Source organism: Ambystoma mexicanum, chromosome 11 (assembly GCF_040938575.1).
Source record: "Ambystoma mexicanum isolate Mex_15411 chromosome 11, UKY_AmexF1_1, whole genome shotgun sequence".
Taxonomy (NCBI): Eukaryota; Metazoa; Chordata; class Amphibia; order Caudata; family Ambystomatidae; genus Ambystoma; species Ambystoma mexicanum.
Genome location: NC_090934.1, coordinates 1,485,005,114 through 1,485,023,350, shown reverse-complemented (window position 1 = coordinate 1,485,023,350; position 18,237 = coordinate 1,485,005,114). Strand labels below are relative to the sequence as shown.

Sequence of the window (18,237 nt, the reverse complement as noted above, 5' to 3'; positions counted from 1 at the left end):
CTCTCCTGCCTGGAGCGGGCTCTATGACTCTCACCTGCCTGGAGTGGGCACCATCACTCTAACCAGCCTGGAGTGGGCACCATGGCTCTCACCTGCCTGGAGCGGGCACCGTGGCTCTCACCTGGCTGGAGTGGGCACCATGGCTCTCACCTGCTTGGAGCGGGCACCATGGCTCTCACCTGCCTGGAGCGGGCACCATGACTCTCCCCTGCCTGGAGAGGGCACCATGACTCTCACCTGCTTGGAGCGGGCACCATGGCTCTCACTTGACTGGAGCGGGCACCATGGCTCCGACCTGCCTGGAGAGGGCACCATGGCTCTCACCTGCCTGGAGAGGGCACCATGCCTCTCACTTGACTGGAGCGGGCACCATGGCTCTCACCTGGCTGGGGAGGGCACCATGCCTCTCTCCTGCCTGGAGAGGGCACCATGGCTCTCACATGCCTGGAGCAGGCACCATGGCTCTCACCTGCCTGGAGCGGGCTCTATGACTCTCACCTGCCTGGAGAGGGCACAATGGCTCTCACCTGCCTGGAGAGGGCACCATGACTCTCACCTGCCTGGAGAGGGCACCATGGCTCTCACCTGCCTGGAGCAGCCACCATGGCTCTCACCTGCCTGGAGCGGGCTCTATGACTCTCACCTGCCTGGAGTGGGCACCATCACTCTAACCAGCCTGGAGTGGGCACCATGGCTCTCACCTGCCTGGAGCGGGCACCGTGGCTCTCACCTGGCTGGAGTGGGCACCATGGCTCTCACCTGCTTGGAGCGGGCACCATGGCTCTCACCTGCCTGGAGCGGGCACCATGACTCTAACCTGCCTGGAGAGGGCACCATGACTCTCACCTGCTTGGAGCGGGCACCATGGCTCTCACTTGACTGGAGCGGGCACCATGGCTCTGACCTGCCTGGAGAGGGCACCATGGCTCTCACCTGCCTGGAGAGGGCACCATGCCTCTCACTTGACTGGAGCGGGCACCATGGCTCTCACCTGGCTGGAGAGGGCACCATGCCTCTCTCCTGCCTGGAGAGGGCACCATGGCTCTCACATGCCTGGAGCAGGCACCATGGCTCTCACCTGCCTGGAGCGGGCTCTATGACTCTCACCTGCCTGGAGTGGGCACCATCACTCTAACCAGCCTGGAGTGGGCACCATGGCTCTCACCTGCCTGGAGCGGGCACCGTGGCTCTCACCTGGCTGGAGTGGGCACCGTGGCTCTCACCTGCTTGGAGCGGGCACCATGGCTCTCACCTGCCTGGAGCGGGCACCATGACTCTCACCTGCCTGGAGAGGGCACCATGGCTCTCACCTGCCTGGAGCGGACTCTATGACTCTCACCTGGCTGGAGTGGGCACCGTGGCTCTCACCTGCTTGGAGCGGGCACCATGGCTCTCACCTGGCTGGAGAGGGCACCATGACTATCACCTGGCTGGAGTGGGCACCATGGCTCTCACTTGACTGGAGCGGGCACCATGGCTATCACCTACATGGAATGGGCACCATCACTCTAACACGCCTGGAGTGGGCACCATGGCTCTCACCTGCCTGGAGCAAGCACCATGACTCTCACCTGCCTGGAGAGGGCACCATGGCTCTCACCTGCCTGGAGCAGGCACCATGGCTCTCACCTGCCTGGAGTGGGCTCTATGACTCTCACCTGCCTGGAGTGGGCACCATCACTTTAACCAGCCTGGAGTGGGCACCATGGCTCTCACCTGCCTGGAGCAGGCACCATGGCTCTCACCTGGCTGGAGAGGGCACCATGACTCTCACCTGCCTGGAGAGGGCACCATGGCTCTCACCTGCCTGGAGCAGGCACCATGGCTCTCACCTGCTTGGAGCGGGCACCATGGCTCTCACCTGCCTGGAGCGGGCACCATGACTCCCACCTGCCTGGAGAGGGCACCATGGCTCTCACTTGACTGGAGCGGGCACCATGACTCTCACCTGCCTGGAGTGGGCACCATCACTCTAACCAGCCTGGAGTGGGCACCATGGCTCTCACCTGCCTGGAGCAGGCACCATGGCTCTCACCTGGCTGGAGAGGGCACCATGACTCTCACCTGCCTGGAGAGGGCACCATGGCTCTCACCTGCCTGGAGCAGGCACCATGGCTCTCACCTGGCTGGAGAGGGCACCATGACTCTCACCTGCCTGGAGAGGGCACCATGGCTCTCACCTGCCTGGAGCAGGCACCATGGCTCTCACCTGCCTGGAGCGGGCTCTATGACTCTCACCTGCCTGGAGTGGGCACCATCACTCTAACCAGCCTGGAGTGGGCACCATGGCTCTCACCTACCTGGAGCAGGCACCATGGCTCTCACCTGGCTGGAGAGGGCACCATGACTCTCACCTGCCAGGAGAGGGCACCATGGCTCTCACCTGCCTGGAGCAGGCACCATGGCTCTCACCTGCCTGGAGCGGGCACCGTGGCTCTCACCTGGCTGTAGAGGGCACCATGGCTCTCACTTGCTTGGGGCGGGCACCATGACTCTCACCTGCCTGGAGTGGGCACCATGGCTCTCACTTGACTGGAGCTGGCACCATGGCTCTGACCTGCCTGGAGAGGGCACCATGGCTCTCACTTGACTGGAGCGGGCACCATGGCTCTGACCTGCCTGGAGAGGGCACCATGGCTCTCACCTGCCTGGAGACGGCACCATAGCTCTCACTTGACTGGAGCGGGCACCATGGCTCTCACCTGCCTGGAATGGGCACCATCACTCTAACCAGCCTGGAATGGGCACCATGGCTCTCACCTGCCTGGAGCGGGCACCATGGCTCTCACCTGGCTGGAGAGGGCACCATGACTCTCACCTGCCTGGAGAGGGCACCATGGCTCTCACCTGCCTGGAGCAGGCACCATGGCTCTCACTTGCCTGGAGCGGGCACCGTGGCTCTCACCTGGCTGGAGTGGGCACCATGGCTCTCACCTGCTTGGAGTGGGCACCATGGCTCTCACCTGCCTGGAGCGGGCACCATGACTCTCACCTGCCTGGAGTGGGCACCATGGCTCTCACTTGACTGGAGCGGGCACCATGGCTCTGACCTGCCTGGAGAGGGCACCATGGCTCTCACCTGCCTGGAGAGGGCACCATGGCTCTTACGTGACTGGAGCGGGCACCATGGCTCTGACCTGCCTGGAGAGGGCACAATGGCTCTCACCTGCCTGGAGTGGGCACCGTGGCTCTCACCTGCCTGGAACGGGCACCATGGCTCTCACCTGCCTGGAACGGGCACCAATTCAAGTTCAAGAGACACGCGCCGGTAAGGGACAGAAAATAGAGAAAGGGAGGTGTAGGCCCGCCTCTCCTGCCCCGGAAAACGGTTGCAACTCAACTGTGTCTGTCTTCCATTTTTCCCCCCAACTCATGTGTCCATGGAGGGTGACCAGATTTTGAAAATCAAAAACCGGGAAAGGCCAAAAACATAAAAGTAGGATTAGCACAACCAGCCTATTCACCCCCGCCCCCCCGCAATCCCATCTCATGGTCCCGCCATACACAGTAAAATAAATATTTCCAGCGCTTCTATAACATTAACTGCATGGTTGCAAAATGATACGAGTCCATTCACTGGTCCCGGTGGTGCAATTAATAAAAGCATAGAGCTTTGAAGAAGAAGGTTGTAGGCTTGACGCTGCCCCGCAGTGTCCTAGATCTGGTCAGGGAATGCTGGGGGACTGTGTATCATGGAAAAATGCTGACTTTGATTGTTGGAAGTCTGCAGTGACCGCCCTCCTCTTCCCAAACCCGGGACGTGATTTTTAAATTAAAGACACTCTGAAAAACCAGGACGTCTGGTCAGCCAATGTGTAGTGGGTCCTATAGTTTCCTTCCGAGTGCTCTGCTTTTTCCACAGAACCCCTCCCCCCCACACCCCCATGGGTGGCATTGCCCGGCTGTGGTCGTCTGGGCATCTTGCTGTCACTTGCAGGTGTAGCACCCCTCCGTCCTTTTGGATAGTGTCAGTGCATCACTCGCCTCGGTTCCATATATTCACCCCAAAACCTCCCACTAGTCATCCTATTGCATTTTCCGGGAGACCTGTCCTTTGTTCCTCTGCATCCTCTGTCCTACCCTCCATGGGACCCCTACTTAATCATTTTTCAATGCACCATCTTCTGAGCTCAGTCCGGTGACTTCCCTACAGTGACTGGGGCTCTCTTATTCAGAAATGAGGTCAGTACCCCTTCATGCTACTAGATGTTCTTTCCATTCATATTGTATCCAGTTACTTGCGGCAACGTGGATCGTGCCCAGACTGCTCATTTCAGTAAATACCACACTGGAGTATTCATCACATTGCCCAGACTGCTCCTCTCAGTAAATACCACACTGGAGTATTCATCACATTGCCCAGACTGCTCATCTCAGTAAATACCACACTGGAGTATTCATCACATTGCCCAGACTGCTCCTCTCAGTAAATACCACATTGGAGTATTCATCACATTACCCAGACTGCTCATCTCAGCAAACACCACGCTGGAGTATTCATCACATTACCCAGACTGCTCCACTCAGTAAATACCACATTGGAGTATTCATCACATTGCACAGACTGCTCCTCTCAGTAAATACCACATTGGAGTATTCATCACGTTTCCCAGACTGCTTCTCTCAGTAAATACCACACTGAAGTATTCATTACATTGCCCAGACTGCTCCTCTCAGTAAATACCACACTGGAGTATTCATCACATTGCCCAGACTGCTCATCTCAGTAAATACCACACTGAAATATTCATCACATTTCCCAGACTGCTCCTCTCAGTATATCCTACACTGGAGTATTCATCACATTTCCCAGACTGTTCCTCTCAGAAAATACCACGCTGGAGTATTCATCACATTGCCCAGACTGCTCCTCTCAGCTGATACCACATTAGAGTATTCATCACATTGCCCAGACTGCTCCTCTCAGTAAATACCACATTGGAGTATTCATCACATTGCCCAGACTGCTTGCCTCAGTAAATACCACACTGAAGTATTAATCACATTGCCCAGACTGCTCCTCTCAGTATATCCTACACTGGAGTATTCATCACATTTTCCAGACTGCTCCTCTCAGCAAATACCACATTGGAGTATTCATCACATTGCCCAGACTGCTCCTCCCAGTATATCCTACACTGGAGTATTCATCACATTTTCCAGACTGTTCCTCTCAGAAAATACCACGCTGGAGTATTCATCACATTGCCCAGACTGCTCCTCTCAGCTGATACCACATTAGAGTATTCATCACATTGCCCAGACTGCTCCTCTCAGTTAATACCACATTAGAGTATTCATCACATTGCCCAGACTACTCCTCTCAGCAAATACCACGCTGGAGTATTCATCACATTGCCCAGACTGCTTGTCTCAGTAAATACCACGCTGGAGTATTCATCACATTGCCCAGACTGCTCCTCTCAGTAAATACCACATTGGAGTATTCATCACATTGCCCAGACTGCTCCTCTCAGTAAATACCACATTGGAGTATTTATCACATTGCCCAGACTGCTCCTCTCAGTAAATACCACATTGGAGTATTCATCACATTGCCCAGACTGCTCCTCTCAGTTAATACCACATTAGAGTATTCATCGCATTGCCCACACTGCTCCTCTCAGTTAATACCACATTAGAGTATTCATCACATTGCCCAGACTGCTCCTCTCAGTTAATACCACATTAGAGTATTCATCACATTGCCCAGACTGCTCCGCTCAGTTAATACCACATTAGAGTATTCATCACATTGCCCAGACTGCTCCTCTCAGTAAATACCACATTGGAGTATTTATCACATTGCCCAGACTGCTCCTCTCAGTAAATACCACATTGGAGTATTCATCACATTGCCCAGACTGCTCCTCTCAGTTAATACCACATTAGAGTATTCATCACATTGCCCAGACTGCTCCTCTCAGTATATCCTACACTGGAGTATTCATCACATTTTCCAGACTGCTCCTCTCAGCAAATACCACATTGGAGTATTCATCACATTGCCCAGACTGCTCCTCCCAGTATATCCTACACTGGAGTATTCATCACATTTTCCAGACTGTTCCTCTCAGCAAATACCACATTGGAGTATTCATCACATTGCCCAGACTGCTCCTCCCAGTATATCCTATACTGGAGTATTCATCACATTTTCCAGACTGTTCCTCTCAGAAAATACCACGCTGGAGTATTCATCACATTGCCCAGACTGCTCCTCTCAGCTGATACCACATTAGAGTATTCATCACATTGCCCAGACTGCTCCTCTCAGTTAATACCACATTAGAGTATTCATCACATTGCCCAGACTACTCCTCTCAGCAAATACCACGCTGGAGTATTCATCACATTGCCCAGACTGCTTGTCTCAGTAAATACCACGCTGGAGTATTCATCACATTGCCCAGACTGCTCCTCTCAGTAAATACCACATTGGAGTATTCATCACATTGCCCAGACTGCTTGCCTCAGTAAATACCACACTGAAGTATTAATCACATTGCCCAGACTGCTCCTCTCAGTATATCCTACACTGGAGTATTCATCACATTTTCCAGACTGCTCCTCTCAGCAAATACCACATTGGAGTATTCATCACATTGCCCAGACTGCTCCTCCCAGTATATCCTACACTGGAGTATTCATCACATTTTCCAGACTGTTCCTCTCAGAAAATACCACGCTGGAGTATTCATCACATTGCCCAGACTGCTCCTCTCAGCTGATACCACATTAGAGTATTCATCACATTGCCCAGACTGCTCCTCTCAGTTAATACCACATTAGAGTATTCATCACATTGCCCAGACTACTCCTCTCAGCAAATACCACGCTGGAGTATTCATCACATTGCCCAGACTGCTTGGCTCAGTAAATACCACGCTGGAGTATTCATCACATTGCCCAGACTGCTCCTCTCAGTAAATACCACATTGGAGTATTCATCACATTGCCCAGACTGCTCCTCTCAGTAAATACCACATTGGAGTATTTATCACATTGCCCAGACTGCTCCTCTCAGTAAATACCACATTGGAGTATTCATCACATTGCCCAGACTGCTCCTCTCAGTTAATACCACATTAGAGTATTCATCACATTGCCCACACTGCTCCTCTCAGTTAATACCACATTAGAGTATTCATCACATTGCCCAGACTGCTCCTCTCAGTTAATACCACATTAGAGTATTCATCACATTGCCCAGACTGCTCCGCTCAGTTAATACCACATTAGAGTATTCATCACATTGCCCAGACTGCTCCTCTCAGTAAATACCACATTGGAGTATTTATCACATTGCCCAGACTGCTCCTCTCAGTAAATACCACATTGGAGTATTCATCACATTGCCCAGACTGCTCCTCTCAGTTAATACCACATTAGAGTATTCATCACATTGCCCAGACTGCTCCTCTCAGTATATCCTACACTGGAGTATTCATCACATTTTCCAGACTGCTCCTCTCAGCAAATACCACATTGGAGTATTCATCACATTGCCCAGACTGCTCCTCCCAGTATATCCTACACTGGAGTATTCATCACATTTTCCAGACTGTTCCTCTCAGAAAATACCACGCTGGAGTATTCATCACATTGCCCAGACTGCTCCTCTCAGCTGATACCACATTAGAGTATTCATCACATTGCCCAGACTGCTCCTCTCAGTTAATACCACATTAGAGTATTCATCACATTGCCCAGACTACTCCTCTCAGCAAATACCACGCTGGAGTATTCATCACATTGCCCAGACTGCTTGTCTCAGTAAATACCACGCTGGAGTATTCATCACATTGCCCAGACTGCTCCTCTCAGTAAATACCACATTGGAGTATTTATCACATTGCCCAGACTGCTCCTCTCAGTAAATACCACATTGGAGTATTCATCACATTGCCCAGACTGCTCCTCTCAGTTAATACCACATTGGAGTATTCATCACATTGCCCAGACTGCTCCTCTCAGTTAATACCACATTAGAGTATTCATCACATTGCCCACACTGCTCCTCTCAGTTAATACCACATTAGAGTATTCATCACATTGCCCAGACTGCTCCTCTCAGTTAATACCACATTAGAGTATTCATCACATTGCCCAGACTGCTCCGCTCAGTTAATACCACATTAGAGTATTCATCACATTGCCCAGACTGCTCCTCTCAGTAAATACCACATTGGAGTATTTATCACATTGCCCAGACTGCTCCTCTCAGTAAATACCACATTGGAGTATTCATCACATTGCCCAGACTGCTCCTCTCAGTTAATACCACATTAGAGTATTCATCACATTGCCCACACTGCTCCTCTCAGTTAATACCACATTAGAGTATTCATCACATTGCCCAGACTGCTCCTCTCAGTTAATACCACATTAGAGTATTCATCACATTGCCCAGACTACTCCTCTCAGCAAATACCACGCTGGAGTATTCATCACATTGCCCAGACTGCTTGTCTCAGTAAATACCACGCTGGAGTATTCATCACATTGCCCAGACTGCTCCTCTCAGTAAATACCACATTGGAGTATTCATCACATTGCCCAGACTGCTCCTCTCAGTAAATACCACATTGGAGTATTTATCACATTGCCCAGACTGCTCCTCTCAGTAAATACCACATTGGAGTATTCATCACATTGCCCAGACTGCTCCTCTCAGTTAATACCACATTAGAGTATTCATCACATTGCCCACACTGCTCCTCTCAGTTAATACCACATTAGAGTATTCATCACATTGCCCAGACTGCTCCTCTCAGTTAATACCACATTAGAGTATTCATCACATTGCCCAGACTGCTCCGCTCAGTTAATACCACATTGGAGTATTCATCACATTGCCCAGACTGCTCCGCTCAGTTAATACCACATTGGAGTATTCATCACATTGCCCAGACTGCTCCGCTCAGTTAATACCACATTGGAGTATTCATCACATTGCCCAGACTGGTCCTCTCAGTAAATACCACATTGGAGTCTAAAAGATCGTGAATTCTAGGAAGGCTGTGAACATTCACTCGTTGCACTTCAATTTGCGCTCAGTACTAAAGCCGGGATCATCAATTTACCTTTGGGAATTGAGGCAATCTAGCCTGCAGAGCTTGCCTGTTATGGTTTCCTCTTAGGCCCCAAGCTCTAGTCTCAGGCACTTCCACTCGACATGCGTCTGTTCGCTTCCTGCTCATGGTCTCATTTTTTTATTTATTTATAACGCGCCGGGAACCAGCAGGCTTAGATGGTCATTGTGACTTACGTAGAGACATTTGCTTAGGTCATTTTGGGGTATTGGATACATGGAACGTGTACCTCTTCCTTCTGGGCCTGTGTGGAGTATCCTGTGGGATTAGAGTACCAGTGGCGCTGCGCTTGATAGCGCTTCAGGCGGTGCTGCGAGAGGGGGAGGCTCAGTCACACTATTTCAGACAGATGAGGATTTTTCATGTCAGAATACGTGATTTTCACTGCGACCTCCCACACATAATGATATCAACACAGGCGCTCCTTACAGTGATCACTTAAATGGAGGTGCACCCCCCCCCCCGCAACCCCGCCCCAAGCTTCCTGATACTTACAATGTTCCACGTTGGCTCCGCGTGGTCGGCCCCCAGATACTCCACGTAGGAGGCGAAGCCCTCGTTCAGCCAGAGGTCGTTCCACCACCTCATCGTCACAAGGTTTCCAAACCACTAAAGGGAGAGAGCAGGCAGAGAATAGCATTAGTGAGACAGCAGAGTCTGTTCACTTCATTGTTTGAGTATTCAGAGACATGCAGAGCAGCCAGTCCTATTTCTATGGCTACAAGCCTCAGCCTGGAGGACGCCCCTGGGGAGCTCTGCAGTAGCACGAGGCCCAGAGGGTAAGCTTCAATGCTGCCTTTCCCAGCAGCCCCCACTGCGCCATCCCCACACACACCCATATTCCGTGTAACTGGATTATTTCATGAAAGCAAAAGAAACGAGTTCCAAAGTGATCGAAACAGGAGAGGGACTCAGTAAGGAGAGGGACTCCAGGCGCTCTGGTGGAACTGGAAGTGAGGATGAGGGTCAGGTCAGTGAGGAGAGGGCAGGGTCCGGTCAGTGAGGAGAGGGGAGGGTCAGGTCAGTGAGGAGGGGGCCTCCAGGTGCTCTAGTGGAACTGAAAGTGAGGGGGAGGGTCAGGTCAGTGAGGAGAGGGCAGGGTCCGGTCAGTGAGGAGAGGGGAGGGTCAGGTCAGTGAGGAGAGGGCAGGGTCCGGTCAGTGAGGAGAGGGGAGGGACAGGTCAGTGAGGAGAGGGCAGGGTCCAGTCAGTGAGGAGAGGGGAGGGTCAGGTCAGTGAGGAGGGGGCCTCCAGGTGCTCTAGTGGAACTGAAAGTGAGGGGGAGGGTCAGGTCAGTGAGGAGAGGGCAGGGTCCGGTCAGTGAGGAGAGGGGAGGGTCAGGTCAGTGAGGAGAGGGCAGGGTCCGGTCAGTGAGGAGAGGGGAGGGACAGGTCAGTGAGGAGAGGGCAGGGTCCAGTCAGTGAGGAGAGGGGAGGGTCAGGTCAGTGAGGAGGGGGCCTCCAGGTGCTCTGGTGGAACTGAAAGTGAGGGGGAGGGTCAGGCCACTGAGGAAAGGGCCTCCAGGCGCTCTGGTGGTCAGGTCAGTGAGGAGAGGGAGAGGGCCTCCAGGCGCTCTAAAGTGAGGGGGATGCCCCAGGTCATGTGAGGGAACAGTCAAGATTAACACTTGCAGAGCCATCATGAAGAAGGACAAATGCAAGGGAACCCCCCCCCCCCACACGCTTACCAGAGGGATTCACATGCTGGGAGAGCAGAGGGACGCATACTAATTCAGGTATCAGACATTACAGGGAAGAGGGGGAGACCCCATACCTGCCCATGGCCCTTCGAGAATCCAGGATACTGGCAGGCCCTCGTGTAACCACAGGCCAGCTCACTTCCAAGCCATATTAATTCATAACCCCATCACAAACCAGCACAGGCTTCACCACCCCACAGGTGTCCTCAATGTCATAATCACCACCCAAGGGGAGGAGAACGCCTACTATTCAAAGCCTCCGGCTCAGGATGGATCGTGGGCAGTTTCAATAGGAAATGGAGGAAGGGATTTTGAGGAGAGTGGCAAGAGAGAGGAGCACTGAGGGAAAAGCCAAAGGAGGGAGGTTGGAGGTACAGTCTGGAGGTGGTGGCTGGAAAAGAGGCACATCAGAGGGAGCAGACCTGGTGAGTAGGGGAAGTGGACCATCACAGGAGAGAAATTTGGGGAGAATGGAGAAAAAGTAACTTTCCATCAGGAGGAGAGTTATTGGGGAGTGGAGGAGGCGGACCATCAAAGGAAAATAGAGAATTGTGAGGAGGGCTAGAGGAGAACTGTAACATCTCGGGAGAGAGTTTATGGGAAGGTTATATGTGTAAACTATCAGGCCTAGACGTGGGGAAGGGAACCCTGAGAGGCCTAGCCAGAATGGACTCTTTTCAGTTTGGAGCTGAAAGGATTGAAGCTTGGGCAAGGGACCTACAGATATTTCGAACCTTATTGACTTGGTGCCAGAGCCCTACGTGGAAGGTTCCAAGGGCCACCTTTATTTTGGATTTGGACTATATTTGATACTGGCAGAACTACGCATGATGGTAAGGCTAAACCAGCCTTGGTTCACATTCCTTTTTGAGCCACCATGTTCCTTTAAGAAGGCACCTGATCAAATTGTGTCTAAGAGTGAGGGCAAGTATAGGTTTAGCCACAGACCGACTTTGGTTTTGGACTTACAGACAGAAACATCGGTCGAGGAAACAACCCCTTTAGAGCTAAGGCCCGTTAGGCATTACACCAATCCGACAAAGTTTATAAATTAAGGTTTTTGAACTGTCGCTTCTGATTCTATGTCCACCTTCATACCATGCCTGTATCACAGCGAGCTATTAATGACCTTTTCAGACTCAGCCAGTACCCCAGGCCAACTGTGCCCGGCTGGAATATGCATGCCAGGTTCTAGGTACCCAGTGTGATGCATGCGGTACTTGAGCATGGCTTTATTTGAGCCGAACCAGTTATTTGACCTGACAAAATAATAAATACAGGAGAGTGCCTGTGATGTGGATGTTTTACTTCAGACAAAAACATTTTGAATACCCATATTAATTTATGTTATTAATAGGGAGAGAGCAGAATACACAAATATGACTAAATCCATTTGTTTTTGGCAGCTCAAATTGAAAAAGAATCAAATATAGCATCAGTAATTAGGTTTGAACCCAGCTCTCATGCTGCGCACTTCGAAAAAGCAGAGTGCTCTAACATAAAGCCCACTGATACTCTGGCGATGACTCATGCCTGACTGCCTTGGTGCACACTGTGGATGGGGCACGCATGCTCAGGTAATGACTCATGCCTGACTGCCTTAGTGTGCGCAGTGGATGGGGCACGCATGCTCTGGCAATGACGCATGCCTGACTGCCTTAGTGCGCACTGTGGGTGGGCACGCATGCTCAGGCAATGACTCATGCCTGACTGCCTTAGTGTGCGCTTTGGCTGGGCACACAAGCTCAGGCAATGACTCAGGCCTGACTGCCTTAGTGTGCGCTGTGGGTGGGGCACGCATGCTCTGGGGGTGGATCATGCCTGACTGCCTTAGTGCGCGCTGTGGTGACTCATGCCTGACTGCCTTAGTGCGTGCTGTGGGTGGGGCACTCATGCTCAGGCGATGACTCATGCCTGACTGTCTTAGTGCATGCTGTGGGTGGGGCACGGATGCTCAGGCAATGACTCATGCCTGAATGCCTTTGTGCGCGCTGTGGGTGGGCATGCATGCTCAGGCAATGACTCATGCCTGACTGCCTTAGTGTGCGATGTGGGTGGGGCATGCATGCTCTGGGAGTGGATCATGCCTGACTGTCTTAGTGCGCGCTGTGGTTGGGGCACGCATGCTCAGGCGGTGACTCATGCCTGACTGCCTTAGTGCGCGCTGTGGGTGGGCCATGCATGCTCAGGCAATGACTCATGCCTGACTGCCTTAGTGCGTGCTGTGGGTGGGGCACGCATGCTCAGGCAATGACTCATGCCTGACTGCCTTAGTGCGTGCTGTGGGTGGGGCACGCATGCTCAGGCAATGACTCATGCCTGACTGCCTTAATTGCGCAGTGGGCCTCATTGGGCCTCATAAGTATGGAGGTAGCCATGCCGCTAAGAGCGGCATGGCTACCCCCATACTGGGTACCGGGTCCGGGTTCCCTGAATGGGGAAATACCAGGGCATCCGACCTTGGAGGGCCCAGTATTTCCCCATTCAGCTAAGCCAACCCCAGTACATCCCTATTCCCATATGAGCCCCCATAGGGCTCAATGGGAATGGGGATGATGCTAACAACAGGCCCGTTAATGACGGGCCTGTGTTTTAGCATCCTGGTCCGCTCGCGGGACCCGCTAAGGACGCCTTGTGAAACCAGGCGTCCTTAGCGGGTCCCGCAAGGAGACCTCATAATGGGGCGCGAGGGGGTTAACAGGGCCGGCAGCTCCACCGGCCCCGTTAACCCCCTAACGCATACCTCATCATGAGGCCGAATTATCTTTCTAATAAAATTAACCACAGCAATAATAAATGAAACCTGACGACCCGCCATCATCCTGTTCCTAAAAGGCTACCGCCATTAAAGTGCTTGACTGCAGAAAGTGGGAGAACTAATAAATTCACCACATGCACAAACCCGGACAGTCTGCACATACATGTCTCAGTGTTCCAAGTCCTTGATTGCACCACCTGCACGGCCTATCTCCGCGCATTGCACTTTCTCTGGTTCTTAAGACCTCTGCTGTCGTCAATAACTGAACATGAAACTCCATATAAATATACAAATATTTCCTGGCTGGAATTCGTCCCGTATAAGATTGTATTTGATTATACTTTAGAAAGACCCTAGGATAGTTTTGCCATAACTCGTAATTTGTTTCCAGCCATTTTTTCTGAAACTCATCCAGCTGCAATGTGTTAATGAAAAAATGTGATATCCCAAGTGTGGGGGCTTCCTGCTTTGTTGGATTTTTGCTCAATGGCCTCCATAAACGGACTAATTTCCGATTGACATTTGTTAGTATAAGCCATTCCAAGGTCTTTCAAAATGGATGCCCCTTCGGGATGCATAATGTTTACAATTCTAGATATTTGATAGTTTTGCCAAACCTAAACACAGATGTTAGTTCCACAGACACTTCCATATTATTAATTGTAGTCCCTAATTATATTATCTATTTTAATTCTTGTAGAGACTATGATTAGAAGGACCAGGCGTTTACCAATATTACTTTTCTTTTTTGTAAATCTCAGAATTTTGGATTTTTGGAAATATTTCTTTCTAAATGATGATCGTTAGCATCTCTTCCCACTACCTCAAAAGATACTTACAATAAAATGGTAGTTTGTTCAAACATTCTTACGTCATCTATGAAAATGTGCCGTGCAATCCTAGCTACTTCCAATTTTGGATGAGAAGTCCCGGGCCTTTGGAACTTCATGCTATATGTAAGATATGTAGAAATTAAAAGGACAGGAGCTGAATACGCACCCTTGCTTAGGACCTTTAAATGTGTACACCTTATTAGACAGCCTCCCTGCCATCTTCAGCCTTACCGTCAACGCTGTATCCACATAAAGCTAATCAGGAGCAAGTTCCTTTTTTTGTAAATATATCTGTATGGAGCAGAATAATAAGCTCTAAGAGCACCATTTCTAAGCCATAGTTTTGCTGTTTTTTGCATAGGTTATCCTATTAACAGGAGAAAAGGCAAACATCAGATCTAAAGACACTATATACAGGCGGCAGCTGATTTACCTTCGGCTTTCATCTTTAAGAACAAGCCCATTGACTCAAGTGCCCGTATTCTAACGGAACCCATTTCCATAATTATTATTGACACCCTTATCATTTTCACACTTGGTAAGATTTTTTTCATTGTGTATGAATGCTTAATAGTAAACCTTATACACTTCTATTATACACCAATGATGGAAAAACCTTACTCCCTAATACAGTATTTAGTACAGTTCCATAAACACGACCATATGAATTCATTATCCAAAATACACAATATATCATAATGACACAGCGTAACATATATCACCCTGTATTGCCCAATGCTTACAAACACTATGTTATCACAATCTCAATTATTAGTAGATCCAAGTAACAGTACAATCCTGAGCCAAAAATGACTTATAGCCAGGATCAAACTGATTTACTTTCTCTCCATGCAACAAGAACAACAGGCTTCCTCACTCAAACCATCTAGGCTGTTTGCAAATTTACGAAAGAAATACACCCTACTATTTGAGATCGCTGGGGAGGCTAAAACCTAGTGTTTCAGCATTTTCTTTATTTCAAGAGTCTCACACAAGCTATAGAACCGAGGATCTAATACTTCAAGTGTCCAGGAAATTAAAATATTTCTTCTCTGTGAAAAGATAGTGAGCTAAAGACTCTGGGTAAGTCTCTCGTAACCAGGACTAATGTCTGGCAGAGAGACTCCCAGGACCCCCCTTGTTAAATCTGCATATTTAAGTAACTTTGGGTCTCACCCTAAGTTACTAGGGGAATCCAGACGTGGACCCCTTGCTCACTATTCTTAGAGAGGCACAGATCCACCCTACTGATGAGGTCCAACCAGACCGAAACACGTGTCTGGGGTTTCTGTTGGTACTCTTGTTCAGAGGAGAATTGCCTTGCATTTCGGTGCTGGACTGCCCCAGGGCAGGACAAAGACTGATATGTTTGGGATATTTCTTCTCTGTGAAAAGATAGTGAGCTAAAGACTCTGGGTAAGTCTCTCGTAACCAGGACTAATGTCTGGCAGAGAGACTCCCAGGACCCCCCTTGTTAAATCTGCATATTTAAGTAACTTTGGGTCTCACCCTAAGTTACTAGGGGAATCCAGACGTGGACCCCTTGCTCACTATTCTTAGAGAGGCACAGATCCACCCTACTGATGAGGTCCAACCAGACCGAAACACGTGTCTGGGGTTTCTGTTGGTACTCTTGTTCAGAGGAGAATTGCCTTGCATTTCGGTGCTGGACTGCCCCAGGGCAGGACAAAGACTGATATGTTTGGGATATTTCTTCTCTGTGAAAAGATAGTGAGCTAAAGACTCTGGGTAAGTCTCTCGTAACCAGGACTAATGTCTGGCAGAGAGACTCCCAGGACCCCCCTTGTTAAATCTGCATATTTAAGTAACTTTGGGTCTCACCCTAAGTTACTAGGGGAATCCAGACGTGGACCCCTTGCTCACTATTCTTAGAGAGGCACAGATCCACCCTACTGATGAGGTCCAACCAGACCGAAACACGTGTCTGGGGTTTCTGTTGGTACTCTTGTTCAGAGGAGAATTGCCTTGCATTTCGGTGCTGGACTGCCCCAGGGCAGGACAAAGACTGATATGTTTGGGATATTTCTTCTCTGTGAAAAGATAGTGAGCTAAAGACTCTGGGTAAGTCTCTCGTAACCAGGACTAATGTCTGGCAGAGAGACTCCCAGGACCCCCCTTGTTAAATCTGCATATTTAAGTAACTTTGGGTCTCACCCTAAGTTACTAGGGGAATCCAGACGTGGACCCCTTGCTCACTATTCTTAGAGAGGCACAGATCCACCCTACTGATGAGGTCCAACCAGACCGAAACACGTGTCTGGGGTTTCTGTTGGTACTCTTGTTCAGAGGAGAATTGCCTTGCATTTCGGTGCTGGACTGCCCCAGGGCAGGACAAAGACTGATATGTTTGGGATATTTCTTCTCTGTGAAAAGATAGTGAGCTAAAGACTCTGGGTAAGTCTCTCGTAACCAGGACTAATGTCTGGCAGAGAGACTCCCAGGACCCCCCTTGTTAAATCTGCATATTTAAGTAACTTTGGGTCTCACCCTAAGTTACTAGGGGAATCCAGACGTGGACCCCTTGCTCACTATTCTTAGAGAGGCACAGATCCACCCTACTGATGAGGTCCAACCAGACCGAAACACGTGTCTGGGGTTTCTGTTGGTACTCTTGTTCAGAGGAGAATTGCCTTGCATTTCGGTGCTGGACTGCCCCAGGGCAGGACAAAGACTGATATGTTTGGGATATTTCTTCTCTGTGAAAAGATAGTGAGCTAAAGACTCTGGGTAAGTCTCTCGTAACCAGGACTAATGTCTGGCAGAGAGACTCCCAGGACCCCCCTTGTTAAATCTGCATATTTAAGTAACTTTGGGTCTCACCCTAAGTTACTAGGGGAATCCAGACGTGGACCCCTTGCTCACTATTCTTAGAGAGGCACAGATCCACCCTACTGATGAGGTCCAACCAGACCGAAACACGTGTCTGGGGTTTCTGTTGGTACTCTTGTTCAGAGGAGAATTGCCTTGCATTTCGGTGCTGGACTGCCCCAGGGCAGGACAAAGACTGATATGTTTGGGATATTTCTTCTCTGTGAAAAGATAGTGAGCTAAAGACTCTGGGTAAGTCTCTCGTAACCAGGACTAATGTCTGGCAGAGAGACTCCCAGGACCCCCCTTGTTAAATCTGCATATTTAAGTAACTTTGGGTCTCACCCTAAGTTACTAGGGGAATCCAGACGTGGACCCCTTGCTCACTATTCTTAGAGAGGCACAGATCCACCCTACTGATGAGGTCCAACCAGACCAAAACACGTGTCTGGGGTTTCTGTTGGTACTCTTGTTCAGAGGAGAATTGCCTTGCATTTCGGTGCTGGACTGCCCCAGGGCAGGACAAAGACTGATATGTTTGGGATATTTCTTCTCTGTGAAAAGATAGTGAGCTAAAGACTCTGGGTAAGTCTCTCGTAACCAGGACTAATGTCTGGCAGAGAGACTCCCAGGACCCCCCTTGTTAAATCTGCATATTTAAGTAACTTTGGGTCTCACCCTAAGTTACTAGGGGAATCCAGACGTGGACCCCTTGCTCACTATTCTTAGAGAGGCACAGATCCACCCTACTGATGAGGTCCAACCAGACCGAAACACGTGTCTGGGGTTTCTGTTGGTACTCTTGTTCAGAGGAGAATTGCCTTGCATTTCGGTGCTGGACTGCCCCAGGGCAGGACAAAGACTGATATGTTTGGGATATTTCTTCTCTGTGAAAAGATAGTGAGCTAAAGACTCTGGGTAAGTCTCTCGTAACCAGGACTAATGTCTGGCAGAGAGACTCCCAGGACCCCCCTTGTTAAATCTGCATATTTAAGTAACTTTGGGTCTCACCCTAAGTTACTAG

The 18,237-nt window shown here is 50.1% G+C and overlaps 1 protein-coding gene across 5 annotated transcripts in view; it reads right to left on the bottom strand.

Moving 5' to 3' along the window:
- Positions 1–18,237, bottom strand: part of LOC138504626 (aminopeptidase N-like) — a 554,696-nt gene that overhangs the window by 178,606 nt on the left and 357,853 nt on the right. For all 5 annotated transcript variants that reach the window (XR_011279874.1, XM_069625220.1, XM_069625223.1 and 2 more), the window contains one exon: positions 9,591–9,704. Coding sequence is in view for 4 of the 5 variants with exons in the window: in XM_069625220.1 (XP_069481321.1) it covers positions 9,591–9,704 (114 nt within the window). In the remaining variant the exon portion in view is untranslated. The remainder of the gene's footprint in view (positions 1–9,590; positions 9,705–18,237) is intronic.